This window comes from Hydra vulgaris, chromosome 03 (assembly GCF_038396675.1).
Source record: "Hydra vulgaris chromosome 03, alternate assembly HydraT2T_AEP".
Taxonomy (NCBI): Eukaryota; Metazoa; Cnidaria; class Hydrozoa; order Anthoathecata; family Hydridae; genus Hydra; species Hydra vulgaris.
The window spans coordinates 8,505,569-8,527,639 of NC_088922.1; the positions used below are offsets into that span (position 1 = coordinate 8,505,569).

Sequence of the window (22,071 nt, forward strand, 5' to 3'; positions counted from 1 at the left end):
TTGCTAAAATATGGTGATTCATAAAATAAGTATAAAAACAAAATAACTTTTTATTTATTGCAGGGCAAAAATGCTACAAAAAAGTACTAAAAACATAGCAATTTTTGATGAGAATCAATAAAATTTTAAAATATTACCGTGAGCTTGTCCTGGGTCATGATATGGGTCTTGTCCTAATATAACAACTTTTGTTTCATTAATACTAAAATGCTGAGTCCAACTGTATACTTCATTTTCTAAAAAAAAGGAATAATAAGATGGCATATTTTCAGAGCTTTAAATTTTTATATTTATATAAAAATTGATAAAATTAGCAAAAGTAAAATATAAAATTTAAACGATACTAAATTTTCGTACCTGATGTTTTTTTACCTGTATGGTTTTCTTACTTGGATGGTTTTCTTACTTTATAATAAAATTTTCTAACCTGGAGGATATATAACTTTAGTTTTTCTTTGTTCAGCAACATACTTTTGCAACTATAATAATAACATTATGAATTGCAAAAAAAATTTATAAATCATTCACAAATTTTGTAAAAATTTTATAAATAAAAAAACATTGTGTGAATTTTTTATTGACTATGAAACAGTTATCTTAACATAAATTTAATGTTTAAAGTTAAGCCTTAAGATAAAAATTATGTTAAACTTAAGTTAAGCTTTATGTTAAACTCAAAACAAACATTATGTTCAATCTTAAAATAAAAAATAGATAACCCTAAGAAGATTAAGTTGAATTTTAAAATTATCTTTAATTATAAAAAGTTAGCAAAAAGTACTGAAAACCTATTGATCATTAGTTAATAAAAGAAAATTATGTTTTAATTTTAAACCCAAATCTAATTCTGCTCACTGTAACAAGAAGGTTATAAATAGGAGAAGGAAAAAGAAAATTATAAATAAATTTAAGATTTAAATTTGAGATTTAAATTAAGACTCAAATTTGAGATTGTATGGTATGTATATTGTATTGTATGTATAGCAAACACTTGCTTAAAAAAAAACAGTGCATTTAAAAAGAAAAAAACTTACTTCTTTAAAATAATCTTTCTGAAACTCAATGTTAATTACATCCTGCCAACCTTCAGATATATTAACTTCTTGAAAAAGCTCCATTCAATGTTTTTTATTAGCTATTTTTTATAAACAATTTGATTTTTTTATAAGCATTGTTATTGAGCTTAATAAAACATAGCCACAAAAAAATTGACTTTGATTTTGAGTGCTTTAAATGGAAAAAAAAAATAATACAAAAATATTGATTTTTTAAAATAGTATCAGAACGCGAGCATGAAAAATGTACAACAACATTTTGACAAAGTTTGATGGAAATGTCTTATTTGGCCTGACCTGGCAAGTTGTCTCTATGCTAAAGCAACAATCAAATGGTACCAAGAAAATGGCATCAGAATATCTTCAGAATATCGTATCTAAAGATAACAACCCATTAAACTGTTGACAGATTCTCCCTACAGAAAAATTCAGGGCTATTTGTGAGTTGAAGTTTTAAAGTTTATGTTGCGTCTTATAATATAATTATAAGACAAAACAACTATTTATAATTAATTATAATTAATTATAATTATAATTAATTATTATATTAATAAGACACAACATAAAGTCAACATAGAGTTTGAGCTAAAGTGAAATTTGTGATGAAATTTTCGTTTACGTTGAGCAAAAATTTAAATTTAAATAATTGTTCAAAACTTTATTTAAAACTTTATTTAAAACTTTATTTAAAACTTGATTAAACTAAAAGTTTGTTGCTTTTTGTTTATTGTTGTTTCCATGAGTTTGTTTCAGCTTGCAAAAGAATGTCAAAATATAGAATAATTAGACTACTGATATGTAAAAATAACTCTAATAAGTATATATTTTTCTTGTAAATTAAATCTTGGAGTCAATTTTTTGTGGCATTTACTTATGTTTTCTATAGCATATATAAAATTTATCCCTAATGTAAAACATCAATTGGGTATATAACAGGAATTGGGTAAAACAACCAGTTGTTATCAAAACTATAAAAGAAAGATATAACAACTATATAATAAAGTAATTAATCAAGTAAAAACCATGTAAAGACCATTTAAAAAAGTTTTGACTTTTGATATAAATTAAACATACGAATAAACAAAAAGCACAACTCATAATATAACTAGATATTAAAAGTCTTTGAAAAATTTATATATTTATTTTTTATATTTATTAACTATTAACAAATATGGTAACACTAGTTACAATAATCCTACGTATATAAAGTGTAACTCTACAATATTAATATCTACATTAAAATAAATATCCTAAAAAATAAAGTGTAACTCTACAATATTAATATCTACATTAAAATAAATATCCTAAAAAAAAAAAAAATACTAAAATATGCAAAATAAATAGCAATTTAATGAGTTTAAAATATAAACAATGTTTAAAAAAAATATTGTTTTTATTTACTTCATTTTTTTTTTTGATTCATTAGAAAAAATGAATTATAATAATGAATAATAAAAAAAGTGAACAATATTAACAATAATCATAGAAATAATAATAGTTATTAGAAAAAATTATAATATTATTTTTTCTTGAAATATTAGCTAAACATAATTATTAACTATTTATTATCCTTCTTTTTAAGATTTGCATGTTTTTCAAGATACCTAAAAAGCAAAAACAGAAAAAATAAAATAAAAATAGAGCTCCAGGTAAATTTAAATAATTAATAATATTACATTAGTCATCAATACTGACAGTAAACATCATTATCATTATGTCAATAAATATTTGAAAAAAAAAAAAATTAACACATTTTAAATTATTTGCATATCATATTTTTTATATTATATTTTATTAAATAATCTTAATTCTTATTATTAAACAAATTTCTCAAATTTAGGTAAAAGATTGCTATATCTGTCCAACATTATCTGTGGAGTAGTCCAATATCATCGGTACACTTGTCTAAGATCATCTGTATTTTTTATTTACTCTAATATCTATCCAATTTCATCTGAAAAATCAACAACCCCCAATAACATCTCTAGGAAGATCTAACTAAATCTAGCAATTTTTCCGATAACATCTGGAAGAATTATCTACAGATGTAGTTACATCTGAAAAAATACCTAAATGTAACTACATCTGGTTAAAATAACGTATTATAAGTTAATTTTTTTTTTCTAGATGTAATTACATCAGCTCATAATTAATAGTACAGTTGCCATTTAACATTTAATTAGTTACATCTAAAAAGCAAACTTTTTTCTAAAATTCTATATTTTTTGTTAAACCATTTATCCTTAATTAATTTTTTTTACATATTTTTAAAAAACAACTCAGCTTTTGCTTCTTTTATTTTTTTTTGTGGTTAGCCTTCTAATTCTATTTTTAACATTTATTAAACATATTAAAATATATCAAATATATCATCAAATAAATTAAAAAATTGAAAATTGAAGTAATTAAAAATGTTTTTAAATAAAAATGCTTTTGAACAAAAAAAAATTTTAATTTAATGTCTCTTTACTTTTATAATTAACCCCCTGCCCCTATCTCATATACACCATTTATAGACCCCCTCTCTCCCATCTGAGCGTGCATACTTTATAGAAAATCCCTAACGTAAAATTTAAAAATTATTTTTGAGGAGTTAATTGTAGAAATAAATAATATTCCTGCAATTTTCCCCTTAAATATTGGTAATGGTAAATATTTTAGGTGAAAACTCTGGGAATATAAACACTATAAGGGTCCATTTCATCAAGTTGTAATTTATCAATTGACTGTTTACAAATATTTTTTTGTTTAATAATTGAAAAGATGTAATTACATCTTAAAAATCTACAGATGTAGTTGCACAGATGTTATTATGCTTTGATAATTTAAAAGATGTTACTACATCTGTAGATTCCACAAATGTAATTGCACAGATGTCATTACACTTTATAATTAAAAGATGTAACTACATCTGTAAAATTTCCAGATGCAGTTGAACAAATATTGTTATACTTAGACAATTGCAAAGATGCAACTACATCTGTATTATTCATTTAATTTTTGCACAGATGATATTAAATACCAATGAAATTTCAGATGTTGTTGGACAGATGCCTTCATTGTAACTACAGATGTTGTTGGGCAGATTTTATTATACCTCATTATATTTACAGATGTTGTTGGACAGATGTTATTAGACATGGTAAAAACTGTTGTTACCCTGACCCCAAATTTATACCTAAAACTAATAAGTTCATTGCTAAACTTTTATCATTTCAAATCAAACCTAACTCAACAGGTGTAAGTCAGGTCAAGATAACGACCATGCTGCTAATTATAAAATGTAATCCAGTGTAACCTGTCACATTTCCTGCTGCCTCTTATTTCTAATAATTTAAATCATATTGCCCAAAAAGTATGAAACATAAAAACCAAATTCTTTTAATCTATCTTTTTCAAATATGCATAATGTAGGTATATAGCTTTATGTTCATCTTATTTAAGAAGAGACTGAACACCATTGTAAGCCATTGATATTTGAAAAAATATCATGTTCAGCTGCTGGTTAGTTGTCAAATTAACTTGATGTCACAAATATTTTTTTAAATTTAAAACATTAATTACATCAAATTTTTATCTATCAATTCATTTTTTATCTATCAAATTTTTTGTCTATCAAATTTTTTATTCTATCATTTTTTATCTATCAAATCATACTTTTTCCAAACTTTATAAAACTTACTTGCTCTGTATAAAACAGCAGTTTCATTTTAAATGCAAGAAATAATAAATACTAAACTCTGTGACTCTAATAGCCAACTACATGGCGTATACTTACACATTTACACATGTCAACATTGCAAGTTGTTTTCCAATTTGCTCCTTATTGTGATTTCTCTCTGACCCTAGCTTCTGCTGTTTAACCTCCTTTAAGTGGTTAAGACCATGAAGACCAGATCACTAGTATCATTAATAAGAACAGATTGCCATATGATCAATTAAACTTTTGTGAAATGATCTTAAACTCCTACATTATATTTACCTTGTGATTGTACTTTTACAACTACCATAACATTAATTTAGATTCCTATTTTTATTTTCATTTAGATGGACCTAGAAATAAAAAATTTTTCCTCAAGTAAAAATTGTGTCTCCTACATAATCTTGTTGAGGCAGGCCTAGAAGCTTTTATCTCTTCGCTTGCACCAAATCTCACCCTAATTCATTGGTTTTACTTTCTTGTGCAATTTTTATTTTTAGTTGTAATCATTTAATTCTAAAGACCATTATTCTCAGATTATTAAATTTCAAATCTCTGATGTTGTGTTCTTAAAACTTTAAGAAAATTTTTATTAGTGTCATGGGCAAAAGCAAGTCTCTCATGTATTAAACCACCATTATAAACCTCTCCCAAGGGACTTTTTTTTTAAACTTATCTCTTGAAATTAATAACCACAAACTTAATGACATTCCAGATAGACAGGACAATCGATTGTTAGATATTCAAAATGCTTTGACTTCTTTTGCTAAAGAAAATTCTCACTTTAACTTTTCAAGAGCTTTTGGTCAGGACAAGATTCTTTTCACTATATTCTAAAAGAGTTTTCCTGAACTCTCTCCAATACTTTTTGAAATATTTAACAAGCACTTAGTAGAATCTGTGTATCCTATATACACTGAGGCATAGTCGTTTAGACGCATCAATTTTTTTCTCTTTGTCTTAATTTTTTCTATGAATTGTCAACTGATATGCATGCAAGTTATTATCAAAATAATTGTTTTGTTGTGGGCTAATAAAAATCACAAAAAAAATTTTTCTATGTGTCTTTATTAACACGGAAGTATGTTTGATATAAAAAAAGTACATTTTTTAATTGGAATATATCTATAGACGCAGTCATATTTTTGACATTAAAAGATGGAAATTAGTAATGCGTATGTCCTTCATTACACTGGATCACCTCAAAAATTCTGCCTTTCATTGACTCCACTAGTCGTTGAAGTGTAGTTTGATCCAACTCGGACCATGCTTCAAGGATTTTACACTTTAACTCAGTAACAGTTTTAAATTGGTGTCCGGCTGCTTTAGCGTCATAAACTTTTCTCGATAGCATTACCCACACATTCTCGATTGGATTTAAGTCCGGGCTACAAGCTGGCCATTCGAGAAACGGGATGTTGTGGTCTTTAAACTATTTCATAGAACGCCTAGATGTGTGAATTGCAGCCTTATCTTGCTAAAATATGGCATTATCGTCCATGTTTTCAACCATATAAGTTATGAGTACATCATCAAACATTTCTGTATACTTTATCGAGTTCATTTTAGGTAAACCACAGCACAGAGTCAATTTTCCTGAATAAGAAAATCCACCCCAAACCATTAAACTTCCTCCTCCATAATTTCGTGTTGTTTGTGGGTCATTTATTCCTCTTAGATCATGCCAATAACAACTGTAAGAGTCCGGACCATCTAAATTGAACTTTTTTTCATCTGAAAATATTACGTTTTGCCACTCATGAGTCCAATGCATATGGTTTTTAGCAAACTGTAATCTAGTAATTTTATGGTGTTTTTTTAACATTGGTTTTTGGTGTGGTTTCTTCAACTTTACGTTTAGTGTTGTACGTAGAATTTGTGCAACATGTTTATTGGTGACAGGCAATAATAAATTATCCTTTATTTGTGTTGCATTCAATTTATTTTTGGTTGCTTCGTAGCGAATTCGATTAATTTGCCAATTTGTTAATACTTTGTTGCCGATTGTTGCTTTTTTTACACCGTAATTGTCACCTTTTGCAATGTAGTTTCATACAACATGGTCAGATCTTCCAATTTTTCTTGCTATTTCTCGTATAGAAAGTGCTGGTGAGATTTCTGAGTCACGATATAAATTAATTTGTATTTTTTCAGCATTTGTCAAATACTTTCCTTTAGGCATTTCGTAAAATGCAATAAAAATGATACTGGCAGAGCAAAAGATCAAATTACACTAAAATTTATCAATTTATTTGTGTAAAAGTGATTAAAAATCAAAAATAACCGTTATTAACCTGATTGCGTCTATAGATATATTCCAATTAAAAAATGTGCTTTTGTATATCAAACATACTCTCATGTTAATAAAGACACATAGAAAAATTTTTTGTGGTTTTTATTAGCACACAACACAACAATTATTTTGATAATAACTTGCATGCATATCAGTTGACAATACATAGAAAAAAATTAAGATAAAGAGAAAAAAACTGATGCGTTTAAACGAATATGCCTCAGTGTATACAAACTCTATGAATATCAATACAGATTTTAACTACTTTGCTCTGCAACTATTTTGCTGGTTTATCAACTGTAATTGCAGAGAGATTTTTTTAATGCATAAGATGAAAGCGGCAGAGCAAGGATCATTGCTTAAGCCATCCTGGTCTTCTCTTTAAGCACTCTTTATATACGGTTTATCTGGGAAAATTCCTTTAACTATTAATCTATTCCTTTCTGATTGCAATTTGAAACTTATCATTTATTGAAAACACTCTCTTTCATTTCCAGTAATCTCTGGGATAAAAAAGGTTCTATCTTTGGTCCCATATTATTTCTTATCTATATAAATGATCTTTCTAACAACTTTACCTCTAAAATGGCCCTATTTGCTGGTGATAGATCTATATACTCCAACAAAAAAAGATCATCAAATAATATTTGCCAAGAATAAGCAGCCAATATTGAATGCTCTCTCTCCTGTTATAGTTTTAAACAAGCAGCAGCTGGTAGATTTTTACCGAGCAGCTAGTAGATTTTAACCTACTAAATTGAGTTGTTTATCATCAAAATTGTTTTGTTTGTTTCATTATCAAAATAATATTCATAAATGGCGACACTCACAATGAGTCCTCTACTTTATATCTTGGATTATTTTTTCACTACTAACCTCTCGTATATCCAATCTATGGCAAAGATAGAGCATTTTAAGTCACTCTTTGTGATAACTACCATTTTCTTACTGCTGATTTAACTATTACCCTTGTTGAATCTTTTATATGACCTTGTACAATATACTTCTTTCAAATTTGGTCTGGATCCTTTAATAAGGCCCTTTCTCTTTTAAATATGGTCCAAAAACGCATTTTAAATGAAGGTGAACTCTAGCTGACAAATTTGCATCTTAATTAAATTCTTTTCCGCCTACATGTTTTTCTAACCAACTCCTAAGTTATTTAAGTCTTTTGTCTAACTTCCAATTTCAGTAATGATTTCCTGAAGCATTGTTGTTTTCACATGGCTTTTTCTTTTTCTCTTTAATTTACCAAAACAAGTCTGTTCAAATATTAGAAATACAAAGTACACATAGTTATGTTTACTACATAAATAAACTATTAACCTTTTATGACTTGAACTTATTAAAATGATACATCAGATTAAATTAAAAATGTAAAAAAGATAAAATTAAAAAAAACTAAATTAAAAAACCAAAAATTTACTGAAAGTTTGATGATTCTTCCTAAATTTATTTGAAATTTGGTAACCCTTCCCCAAATCATTCTTGAACACATTTAAAATCCATCAATTACTGGATTTGATTTGATTGAGCAGCAGTGCCATGCTGCATTGCATCAACAAAATAAATGTGTTTTAAGAAAAATAATCTTCTTAACTTCAAATAATTTCAACTATCATCATTATATTTATAGAGAAACGCCTAGGTGTATATTTACAACAGAAACTATGATTTAAGAAAATAGTCAAAAGAATTTTTTAAACAACAAGGCAGGCATATCGGCAGGTTGCATAATCAAAAATTAAAAGGGCACAAGCAATTTGTAGAGGTTGACAAAAGTGGTAAACTAATAAATGGGATGACCAATAATGAGCCTTAAGTTTGTGTTTTTTGGCGTGCTTAAAATTAACAAGCAAAAGCACCTGCTAAACACTCATCTTTAAAATAATTTAAAAATTTTTCTGTAATTAATAGTAAAATAATAATCCAAGTTACTGCTAAAACTTATAAGACAGTAATCATTAGAACAGTAACAATTGTTGAAGTTTTGATGCAAATATTTGCAGGATTTCGGTTAGTAACAGGCTAATTAGAACTTGGATATAATTACAGGACATAAATCTGTATGCAAATGAATAAATGAACTTGCAGAAAAAAGAAAAAACAGTAGGCTGCAATTTATGTTTTAAAAAATGGGGTAAGTTGTGAATAGAAAACTAAAGAACACTCGGTGTAGTTAAGGGGATTTATAAATTATTTGAATACAATATTTCTTTCAATTTTCACAAAAAATACTAGAATTCTGACCAAAAAAAAGCTTATAATTTTACATCAAGCGTATATGGTAAAATCCCGCATATATAAGCCTTTTAATAAAAATCCCGCTTGGGCTTTTTAGAGCCACCATGCCCCTGATATATATATATATATATATATATATATATATATATATATATATATATATATATATATATATATATATATATATATATATATATATATATATATATATATATATATATATATATATATATATATATATATATATATATATATATATATATATAATATATAATTGCTCTGTTCTTTTAAGAACATTGAGCACTCTATTGTGTAGAATACTTTTTAAAGTTGTTTAAATATATATATATATATATATATATATATATATATATATATATATATATATATATATATATATATATATATATATATATATATATATATATGTATGTATATATATATATATATTTATATATATATATATATAAATTATGTTAACAATTATATATATGTATAATTGTTAACATAAATATATATATATATATATATATATATAAATTATGTTATATATATATATATATAATTATTATATAATATAATTTATTATATATATATAAACTATATTAATGTATTCTAGAAAAAGAGTGCTCAATTTTCTTAAAGAACAGAGCAATAATAAATTAGTAAAAACACTTATCTAATTTTTAGTTGTCTTCTACAAGTTGTTTAGCCATCAGTAGGCTCATCAGGAAGATGAGCCTACTGATGAGCCAACTGATGGCGAAACAACTGGTAGAGTTCTGTACTTTTGTCTAGGCTTTCTGACAAGCCTACTGATGGCGAAACAACTTGTAAAAGACAACTAAACATTAGATAAGTGTATTTACTAAGTTATTATTGCTCTGTTCTTTAAGAAAATTGAGCACTCTTTTTCTAGAATACATTAATATAGTTTATATATATATAATAAATTATATTATATAATAATTATATATATATATAACATAATTTATATATATATATATATATATATATATATATATACATATATACACACACACATATATATATATATATATATATATATATATATATATATATATATATATATATATATATATATATATATACATATATATATATATATATATATACATATATATATATATATATATATATATATATATATATATATATATATATATATATATATATATATGTATATATATATATATATATATATATATATATACATAGATAATGCTTTAATTTAATATATTTAATTTACTAATTATACAATTACTTTTACTTTTTAGGTAAAATCTTTGTAGGAAATTTCATGTATTACATGTGCAAAAATTTGCAAGTCAAAAGGAGGTTTAAAAAGACATGTAAACTCAGCATACCCAGCGATTAGTAATGCATCAAAGGAGAAAAATTTAATTGATCACTTAACTATTAACATGTTTTCAAGTAATGTGAAGGAGGTGCAAAACACTTTATTCTATGACACTTGTTACCCAGAACAGATGAGACAGACAATTAAAGATTATAAGTTTGAATTCAATGATAACCTGTACAATGAAGTAACCAAATTAATAACTGAATTTAGGTCATCAAGAAATGCTGAGATATTTTTATCAAAATTTTATTCCAGCCTTGTTCTGTATGCCCATAATTATATTTTAAATTTTGATAAACATTTATGTGCTTTATTAGTGCTTCATATCAGAAATCATATTTTGAGTTTTTATAAAAAACAAAAAAACTCTGCTAATGAAGAAGAAAACAAAACGAAACCAATAAGTGCACAAGAGCTAGATGGATTGCAGTATTTAGCTGGTTATACTGTACATAAATTTATCAAAAAAAACAAGAAACAATGCAAATTATAATTCAAAAATAAATCAGGACACAATGGAAATACTTAAAAATTTACAGCAGATACATTCATTGATCAAAAATTAATTTGTTCCCAGAAGAGAGGGGGTTTAACTGCTGTAACAAAAGAGTGTCAGAATATTTTTATTGTAACTGAAAGTTTATTTTAGAGAGAAACTAGCCAAAACAACTTTAAAAAAATTGATATTGCTAAAATGGTAACCCAATTGATGGAAGACAGAGAAATTATAAGTTTGTATAGTAACATTGTAGAAACATTTGAAAATGAAATCCCTATTGTTTTTGATAATGATCTGGCTAATAACATTTTGGAAAATATGCTTAAGCTTTATCTTCACATACGCTCATTTTCATTAACTAGAGATATTCTTCAGTTGCACAAAGAAAAGAAAAAAGAAAAATCTTTGCGAAAAACAATCTAAAGAGCATCCCAGAAACTTTGTTTACAAGAATAAAGAGTATTTAATATCCAAAGAAAAACAATTTTTATAATATAACAAAAAAAACGTTTTGTATATCTTTATTGATAAAAAAAATCATTTTACCTATTGCAAATGTAATGATATCTCTAAACTCTGCTTATAAAGTCTTACTATAAAAATTTGTGCCACCTTAATGATCTTTAGAATTTTTCATATAGACAAAGCAAATTTCTTATCTTAACATTTCTTAAGCAGAGTTTCATCAAAAATGGTCCAAGATGGTACACGTTTTGTTTTATGAGCACCTTTTGTGTTACCAGTAACAGGTACAACTGAGCGCTGCATTCTCAATGTATTTGACTGAGAGCCAAACTGGTGTATGGTAGGTTATCATCTCTTCTTCCTAAACTGGGATGTCTTCCAAAATGTTCCTCTAAAACATCTTGACTGAAACGCTCACTAAGAACATTAGGCATTCCAGCATTTAATAAGTATTTTGTTACCTCAATAAGAGAATATGAAGTTATTCTAAGCCCTCATATGTTTGGGAAGACAAAAACATTTTCTCTCGTTCATCATTTGAGAAGTCACCAACACGTTTAGAAACATCTTCTTTCCAAAGTTTTAAATAATTTAGAAAATTTTCTTTTAGCCATGTAAATCGCTTATCATTAACATTTCTATATGATTCTAAAAATGGCTTACGCTTATTTAAACTTTCTGAATGGTTTTATACATTCATACAATCAAAAACTTATCAGCAAACTTGCACAACTCTGCAGGTTTATGCATATAAGGAGGGTAATAATTTTCATTTACATGTGACACTGTTTCACTTAATACTTGGGTAGCCAATCGAACATTCATTACAGAATACGGTGTCAAGTTAAAATATTCAGATGTAAGTTTTGAAATAATTTTTAAACAACGTTCTAGTTCGTCTTTATATAGTTTTTTAAATGATACCAAATAATATCATTTCCATTCCACATATGACGTGTAATATTTCCGCTTAAGCCTAAAAAGGAGAAAAGTAAATTCATTATATATCTTCCAAATGATATCAATGATTCAAATATTATATAATTCGTTATATACAAATATGCAATTAATTTATGTATGCATTTTTTTTTTAAATATTTAAACAAAAATATATTAACACATAACATACTTTCAAAAAAAATATTAACACACCATACTTACACAAACACTTACAAAATAAGGAAAATTTTACCTGAATGATAAAGGCAATTTTTCAAAGTTTTTATTAGGTGAAGAGCATCAGCAAAAAACCAAATAAATCAATCATTTGCAAATAGATTTGTGGTACAATACATTACTTCATTATCAACCAACCCATCCATCATACTTTGCATTCGATAAAACTTTCGGTTGGTAGATGCCCCATCTGAAACTGATGCAATAACATAAGTATTACATGTTAACTCAAGGATTGAAACAGCTTTCCAAAAGGTCATCATAAGCTGACTTGATGTTACACCTTTCCTAGCAAAATATGCTAAACCAAACTATAAATCAGATGCTATGCCTCTTAGATTATAAATAAGAGTATGAGTTGCAAGTGCACATGAATCTGAAAAAGTACTGTAGTTGATACTTGGATAGCCAAGGTCAACATATTCAATAAGTCCTTTTGAATCTTAATTTCATCAAAAGAAAGACAAACAAACCTCTTGTAACCAATTAGATTTGAAGTTTTATGCAGAAGTTCATCTATGACTGCAGAATTAAAACCCACACAAGGTTTAATGACATTTTTGTAATCTCTAAAATACTTGGAAATATTTTTTTAATATTTTGGCAGATGGCAATTTATCATAAGCAGATGCAGACTTCATTGCTAATGATAAACAAAATCTAATTATCATTGGATGATATCTCATCTTTGAAGTTGGATTAGAAAAAAAATTTTGTTGTTATTCCCATAACATTTTCACAAATGGGAATACTTCATTGTCATCAAATCTCATAATTTCTAACACTTCATAACTAATGCTAGATGGTAGCTATGGATTTTGATACTATTTCATTTTTCACTTTTTCTATTGTTTCAGTCAACTCCTTGCATTGGAGTCTTTTCTCTTTTAAGGCTAAGATAATTTTGTTTGGATGAGAGTTTTTTAAAGGTGCATTATTTTTTGCAGGAACAACTGCAGTTTTTTTTTTTTTGTGCTAACTGTTTGTAAAACTTTTTTTCAAAGTTAGAACATTTGCTATGATTACTATTTTCTGACAATAAAGAACAAAGAATGTCACAATTTTTAGGCCTTAAATAATGCTTGTGGACTGAGAGTCCTGCTTGCAAAACAGTTGAATTAATTTCAGTTGGAACATAGTGACCAATAAGTTCAATAGGGGTAATTCTTGTTAATCCAAGGCATACTTTAAAATGCTCTATTTCAACTATTAAGTTGGAGATAAAGACATTATTCATACTTCCTGAGTATTTTTTTACAAAAAAATGGTCACTCGGAAAGACCCAACCAAGAACAATGCAACTATAGATTAAAAATTTATCAACACTGATTTCATAAGTAGGAACCAAGAAATGCTCTGTATATTTTTGGAATGATATTGTTTTCTCACGATGAGTTACAACCCAATTATCTGTTAATTTGAGTTTATTTGCTCTATTTTTAAATTCCAAGAAACTTTTGTAGCATTTTGAGATTAAAATTTTATCACTTGCTCGGTCTTGTACAGTATGTTGATGTTAACGTTCTGGCTTCTGGGAATTTTCGTGAGATTTTTTTGGTAAGTTTTTAGTTGGTACTGCAAGTAACTTTAAAGCTTTTCTTTTGTTTTCTGAAATATAAAAACCAAAAGTTTCACTAATCATGGATTTTTTTTCTGTATGGTATGTAATGCAAATAATTTAAATATTTGTATTAATTTTTAATTATTACCTTTTCTTTATTTATTTAAGTACTTACTTGTTAATTCAATATAATCTGTAGAAAAATGTCTTTTGCAAATGAATATTTTTCTTGCAGCTACTTGATCTTTCAAATCTTTATCTGCAACACGAAATTTAAACAGAATATTAACTATTTCTTTCCTTCTAGTTTGAGTGAAATTCTTCATTTCTCATTGGGATTTGAAATATGCTGACTCCTTTATACTTATAAGAGCAAGAAACTCCACATCCATGGAAAACACAGTTTTTTCCTGGCATAATGCTATAATAATAGTTTAAAAAAACTTTCTTTTGATACTATAAACAAATATTATTAAACACAACAAGGTTTTAAGATTTTTTTCTAAAACGTATAAAGTTTTGTTTGTTTAACACCTACATTGATCACGTGACGCAAATTTATGGAACTTTAAGTTCAAACAAAGACATTGTCAGACCAGGGTTTGCTTCCATAGACTATGATTGATATCATTAATAAATGAAACCTTCAAATCCAGTATCGTTTTATAACAAAGAACACATTTAGGGGGTGTTAGCACGAAAAATTATTTTTACAACCACCTAAATATATATATATATATATATATATATATTTATATATATATATATATATATATATATATATATATATATATATATACATATATATATATATATATATATATATATATATATATATATATATATATATATATATTATATATATATATATATATATATATATATACATATATTGGTTCTCACAAGCAACAACTTTGTTAAACTTTTTAAAATTTTGAGGGAGTACCAGACCCTTGAACACTTAGTGGGCCCCTAACATTATAAAAAAAAAAGATTTTCAAAAGTATCTCATCTTGGGTCTCAAAAGAAGCAAAATTATAAAAAAATTTCAAAAAATATATTTATTTCATTAAAAATTTGTTAATTTAGAGTTTAATGCAAAAAAATTATCTTTTTTAACTCAAAAAAGTGTATTTTTTATGATAATAATTTCAAATAAAAATCTTAATAACTTTTTTCTAAAATGATTGTTTTTTTTAATTTTCATATAATTTCTAAGTATTAAATAATTTTTAAAGGCTGACATGAAATACTTTTAAAAAACTTTTATACATAATATGAGGGACCTTTTCAAGGATCTGGTGTTCCCCTTAAATTCAAAAAAATTTTAAACAAGTTTAACAAAACTTGTTAAAATTTTTTTTGTGAGAACAAATAAGAATATGAACAGATATTTTTAGAATATAGGGGGCGGATGTCACACCCTAATATATCAACCTTGGGCATTAGGAGAAATGAGGTCAGCATTGAATTACCAGGGACATGGTAGGAATCGAACTCGGAACTTCTTGCTTATGAGGCAAGCGCTCTACCGTTATACAACTACTATATACAAATATATATATATATATTTGGGTAAAAAAAACGTATTTAAGAAATGTCTGCTTTTAACCCTTAAATGAAAAAAGCAACAAGCATTTTTTTATTTAGGGGTTGAAACAAGCTTTTTTTATTTAGGGGTTGTCAAATGCTGACCCTGATTCTAAGGACATATATATATATATATATATATATGTATACAAATATATATATATATATATATATATATATATATATATATATATATATATATATATTAAACAGATTCTAGTAAATAACCATGGTAAAGTATAAAACTTGCCTTGGCTATTCTATTCGTAAGTTAGACATACAATGTCTAGCTTACTAAACGAAATGTACCAGCTAAAAGGTAAGCCAGCGAACTTTGCATCTCATATGTTAGTTGTAATGCTGCCTAAGGTTAGCTCTCTATTTCTAAATTCTTTCCTATTCTTAATAGGACTTAATGTAAAAGTATTTTATTTTTAAGATTGTTTGCCTTTATATTTTTGTTACTAATTGCATAACTGCAATTATTATTGCAATAAAAATTTAATAATACCGTTATATATTCAAAAGTATCATGATATTAATATATAGTGATATTTTTAAAATATTTTATTATTTTATACTACTACATAGGATAAATAAAATAAAGATGAATAGTCTCACTATTTATAGGCTAATTTATTACATCTTTGTTTTTTATGAGTATCAAGAACTCTTTTTGTAGCATACACTAACAAAATTTACACAAATATTTTAATTTTTTATTTAGTGGTTTACATTGTATTTAGTTTAGAACACTTTTTAAAGCATTTAACATTTTAGAAGTCAAAGAATAGGAAATGTAAAGAAAATAGAAGCTAAATTTACTTATTAAACATTTAAAGTAAGTAAGAAATAAGGTGCTCTAAGAGAAAATGATAAAATTGTTTTAACAAAAAACTATTATAAATATAAGAGTTAACAATTATTATCATTCAACTATAGCCAACAACTTAATAACAACTTTAAAAGTCTCTCTCTAGAAGTTGAAAATAGGCTGATAAACCTGCCTATATCTAAAACAACTTCTGTATAAATTGAATACTTCTAAAATAATTTTTTTAATCTCTAGGTATTGCACCTAGATATGAATCCTTAAAAAAGTTAAATAATGTTGGGGAAAAGACACAGATGATTGATATGAGATGTCTTTGAGACATCTCATATCAATCATCTGTGTGACATCTGCATATTAGATGTCTTCAAGACACCTCAAATTAGTAATCTCAAAGACGGCTACGTTAACACCTTTTAGACATCTGAATTCAGATGTATATGAGGCATCTCAAATTAGTCATCTGTGAGACTACAACCTATCAGATGTCTTCGAGACACCTCATAGCAGTAACTTTGAAGACGGCTAATTTGATTTAAAAAGGTTACAAAAATATTAAAACATTTGGACTAAATTAGCGTTATGTAAAATATTGTAAAGATGAAAAGTATTATTTCAAAAACATGCAATACACATATATTTATTTCAATACATTATGTTTAAGATCAGCATTCTTGCGTGCTGGAGCATTTCTTAATATGTTCTGAGTTTTCTTGTAAAAGTCAGTTACCGTTGTTTTCGGAAATTTATGTAGTGCAGCATTGAAGATAAGGCGGTAGATTTTAGTATTCACAATTTTAGTCTTGTTCCTATACGAAGGCCCTACGTTCAAATCAGCCATTACCTCATTGCTCAGAACACGTTTCATGATATTTTTGGCACAGTCTTTCCAGTCGCATCTACCCACTTGGCGAAGTTGCGTCGGCTAGATTGAAAAACAATTGGTTTAGGCTAAAACTTCATTTTTTTTTTTTAAAAAAACCCAGATCTCTTATGTTCAACGATTCAACTAATTGGGCTGTAAACAGGGAAAGCCTAAAGTTTATGTTTACACCATAAACCCCCTAAACATTTCTTTGCTGTTTTTTTTTGTGCCACTATAATAAAAGTAGTTTTATCTTTCCCTGTGTAAAATCCAGTTAAATGGATTCTAATCCATAAATAAATAGAATTTTACATGTACTCTTGGGTGCCTAAAAAACGGATGGGGGGGGGGATTTGTGAGGTCGCATTTTTTTTTTTCGACCCCCGGAGTTTATTAGGCAACTAATAGTATACAAGTAACTATTAAAGAATTGTTATTAACATCCTTACTTTTACTGTTAGAAGTGTGTCATTCAAGAGGTTCTTTTCAAATTACAAAAACTCATCGGTTGTGTTCACTATGACCATATCTTGAATAATAGAGCATCTAATTGGGCTGTTTATTGAACTGTTTCCTATGTTGTAACTAAGAAGTGATCCATGTTTAAACATGGATCACTACTTAGTTACAAATTCAAAAATTTTACATAGCGTTTACAATCTTTTCGAACTTTTAAACATTGCATCAGTTTAAGATAAACTGTATATTAAGGAACACTAAAACAAACTAAGCGAAAAATAAATGTCATACTCACTTGATTTTGACATAGGTACAAATTCATTATCTTCCTCATCTTCGAAACCATCGTCAAATATGTTCACTACAACAAGAAAAAAGTCGTACTTTAATCAACTTCAAAAAAGCAATTTCATAAAACAGTTTTAACTTACAGTAGCAACTAAGTGTTCAAGGAAAACTTAGTTGCTACTTTTAAAAGTAAAATGGTACCTGCAGATACATCAAAATGGTGTTTCATTTTGTTTTCGAGGTATCTTCTGGAGTACTTCACTATCATCACTTTCAAAATCAAAAAAAAATAACAGGTCTTTTTTTCATGCGTTCTTCTTCCCACTGTCTTATCACAGTTTTCCTTAACCTTTTTTTCTTTATTGTTACTATCAGCTGCTGTAGTGTAATTGCAGATCATGCATTCTTCCTTGCGAGCTAGAAAAATGAAAAGTCCTCATTTTGATATAATAGCATATCAAAATGAGGCCCAAGGATTAGAGATTTATGATACAAACCTGGGTATACGTCTTCAATTTAAACCCAATCATAAGTAAAAATAATTTCCTCTTTCAAACTTTTAGTACATATAATCCAGATTATAGATTGTTACAATAAAAACTGAAAAGACATTTGGAATCCCAACACTCGTGAGAGTTAAAATGAGCAATAAAAAACAAATTTTGTTTCATTTCAAAATGCTTACAATGTGTCAATTTGATTTTCATTATAGGGTAGCACCTCTAGTCATCTTTTGGAAACATTTTCTTTAATGAGACACGGTCAGCAAAAAGACCCTTTGGTGGCCGTCGAAGTATTTCACCTTCAATCCATACGTATGGAACTACATCTTCCATAAACTTCCCATCCTCTTCGCACACAACAAGAGACCACATTTTTAGGTATACTATACTACAAACAATTAAAATTTTTCTTTATAAGAGAGTGAAAGTAAATTATTAAGGCAAGTCTGTAATGAAATATGACTGCATCAAATGAGTAGGATTAGGCAACACAATAATAGCAATAACAAAATAATAGCAATAATGATTCAATTGAAGCAACAACTCCAGTTGAAAAAGATAATCAAAAAGTTAAAAATAATCAATTTAAAAACATGGATTTGAAAGTTTTAATTTAACAAAGTAACGACACTACAAAATATGAACACTATAAATGGAAAATTGACATAATAATGTTAAATTATAATTAGTTGATGGACAAACTAAAAAAAATATATCATTACATAATCAACGATTATATTAGTGTTTGATGGAATAATTTATTATTATAAAGTGTTTTCATTTGGGCTTAAAAAAATCAAATCAGTGCATTTGAGTTGTTTGCATTTTTTACCATTTTTTTTTAATTGATTTTAAAGTTTTCAAATGGGAATGCTGAAATTTCATTTAGCGACTTGGATGAAAATTCAATATCTTCATGCAAGTGTGTTAGGCCATGTATATTGTATACAGTGAAGGCTGGACCATACAAATCTTTGGCACTCTGAACAAAAAATATCAGAAGACCCTTCGCAAAATCATGAAAGTAGTCGCTAAAATTTTTGTTTGAATTACAAGATATACTAATAGCAATATGCAGAGCAAGAAAATGTTGATAGTATTTTTTTGGTATGACAGATTTTAAAACCATATGGGTCAGTGTACAATAAGAATGACCTAAACTCAGTTGCTTTCCAACGATCTAAACCAGCTAATGTATGTGGTTGTCATGCAAAATAAAATGGTAAATTTCCACTCAGCTCTATTATTTTACAGTAAATTGTTTGAACTTGCACACTTAACAACCGACAAATACGTGGACCTTGTTTCAGAAATTTCAACAATCTTATTACAGCATTAAGAAATATGAGGTGCATAGAATCCAAGGTGATTTAATAAATTGATGATATTGTGGGAATTAATGGAGAGTGACTCAGTTTGATGAACACCTGCATAAGCAAATCGGTTAAAGTCTGCTGTTATTCGAAGATCTCTTAAATTTGTACAATTAAAAGCAACTCTATGTTAAACATATGTGCCAACAATCATACACCGTTCACAAGAATTGTAACCTGTGTGGTTTACGATACACTTCAGGAATGAACGAGCAGGTGCATCACAAACAAAATTCTTCAAAAAAAAAGAAAAACGTTTTTCATTTATAATAACTGAACTCACTTAGAAATTCATGTACACTATTTGGCTTACTCTTACCAGAAAACAAAGAAATTATAAAAACGTCAAGACAACCAAAATATTGCAATATCGGCCAAAACTGAATTCCAGTGGATTTGAAGAGTGGTAAACCATCCACATTTATGTATAAATCAATGCTATTGTTATTTTTAAAATACTCTGGATTTTCTAGTATGCACTTTTCAACACCCGCTTGTATACCAAAATGTATAAAGGTACCTCCACATTTTTCTATTTCATGAGTTGCTCTGGGAGTTTTTAGCAAAGTTCTTGAACCTTTAGGCAATGATTGGTGCCTATTCTTTCTTCATATTTTTAGCAAACCATTAACAAATGCAGGTTAGCAGTTATTTCCACTGATAAATTGACATAATTCCATAATTCCATATATATATAAATAATATATAACGACATAATTCCATATATATATATGTATATATATATATATATATATATATATATATATATATATATATATATATATATATATATAGTATAGATAGATATAGATATAGCTCCCTGATATATATAAATAATATATAACGACATAATTCCATATATATATATGTATATATATATATATATATATATATATATATATATATATACATATATATATATATATATACATATATATATATATATATATATATATATATATATATATATATATATATATATATATATATATATATTTATATATATATACATGGTGCGTCAGTGATTCACAAACTTTTTAGAACATTTTTCAAAATGAATTTTTCAAGCACTAAAAAATTAAATTCATGCAATATTAATAGAAGAAAAGCTGAAGATAAATACTTTTTCCACCTTAACATTTAATTATGTCTCTTTTTTTTTTTATCACTGCCTCAAGCCTAGAACGGAAGGACTGGCAGGTGCTTATTATATAGTCCCTTGACATTGAGTTCCAAGTACGGGTAATTGATGACTTCAGTGACTTGACACTTGAGTGGGTCTTTTTGCAACACTTACTCTTAACTACACTCCACACACTATGGTCAAGGGGATTCAGGTCAGGGCTGGAGGGTGGCCAAAAGTGTTTGGGCCAGAAATTAGTCATACTGTCCTTAAGGTATTGTTGAGTTTTTCTGGAACCATGACAAGGTGCATTGTCGTGTTGAAAAAATGTAACTGTTTTATGAGAATGCCTTCTTCAGCCATGGCACCACATAGTGTTTTAGTAAGCTAATATAGACATCAGAGGTAACTTTTTTTTCCTCTTTGATGTAGATTGGTGGACATTTCTCAAAATAAGAAGCGATGATTCCTAGCATCATGATGGACTGAGGGTGTTTGGTGTGACATACAGGTGGTGCTTTGTCACCCATCTGCATAATGAATCTGTCTTTTCGCCTATTTATCACACACTCAATACTAAAAAGTTTTTCATCTGAAAAAACTTTAACTGTTGACGAAGCATGGCTTTTTAGCTGATTTAGAAGCTTCTTTGATTATTCCA

General features: G+C 26.9%; 2 protein-coding genes across 6 annotated transcripts in view; both read right to left on the reverse strand.

Moving 5' to 3' along the window:
* LOC136077930 (uracil-DNA glycosylase-like) overlaps positions 1-1,187 on the reverse strand; it is a 28,688-nt gene extending 27,501 nt beyond the window's left edge. For all 3 annotated transcript variants that reach the window (XM_065792253.1, XM_065792255.1, XM_065792254.1), the window contains exons 1-3: positions 1,035-1,187; positions 428-479; positions 138-236 (exon numbers count right to left, since the gene is read on the reverse strand). In XM_065792253.1, the coding sequence (XP_065648325.1) occupies positions 138-236; positions 428-479; positions 1,035-1,118 (235 nt within the window). In that variant the 5' untranslated portion in view covers positions 1,119-1,187. The remainder of the gene's footprint in view (positions 1-137; positions 237-427; positions 480-1,034) is intronic.
* A 1,395-nt stretch (positions 1,188-2,582) lies between these two features.
* Positions 2,583-20,981, reverse strand: LOC136077647 (uncharacterized). Of its 3 annotated transcripts, none has more exons than XR_010637148.1 (4): positions 18,909-20,981; positions 18,613-18,828; positions 18,419-18,484; positions 2,583-2,659 (listed from the first exon to the last, which is right to left on the reverse strand). XR_010637148.1 is itself a non-coding variant. In XM_065791897.1 (4 exons), the coding sequence occupies exons 1-4, from the start codon at positions 19,116-19,118 to the stop codon at positions 2,610-2,612; spliced, it is 354 nt and encodes a 117-aa protein (XP_065647969.1). In that variant the 5' UTR covers positions 19,119-19,410; the 3' UTR covers positions 2,583-2,609. The 3 variants fall into 3 exon arrangements, 1 of the variants encoding a protein (XP_065647969.1); XR_010637149.1 differs by having other exon boundaries at positions 20,808-20,970; XM_065791897.1 differs by having other exon boundaries at positions 19,097-19,410.
* Positions 20,982-22,071: the final 1,090 nt, after the last annotated feature.

Bases quoted from the DNA above. Each gene is read 5' to 3' on its own strand.
- LOC136077647 (XM_065791897.1), bottom strand. From the start codon at position 19,118: ATGAAAATCAAATTGACACATT. The intron at 18,829-19,096 runs GTAAGCATTTTG...TCATTTTTCTAG, and splicing joins GAAAATCAAATTGACACATT to CTCGCAAGGAAGAATGCATG. The intron at 2,660-18,418 runs GTGAGTATGACA...TTTGCTTTTTAG, and splicing joins TGTACCTATGTCAAAATCAA to GTATCTTGAAAAACATGCAA.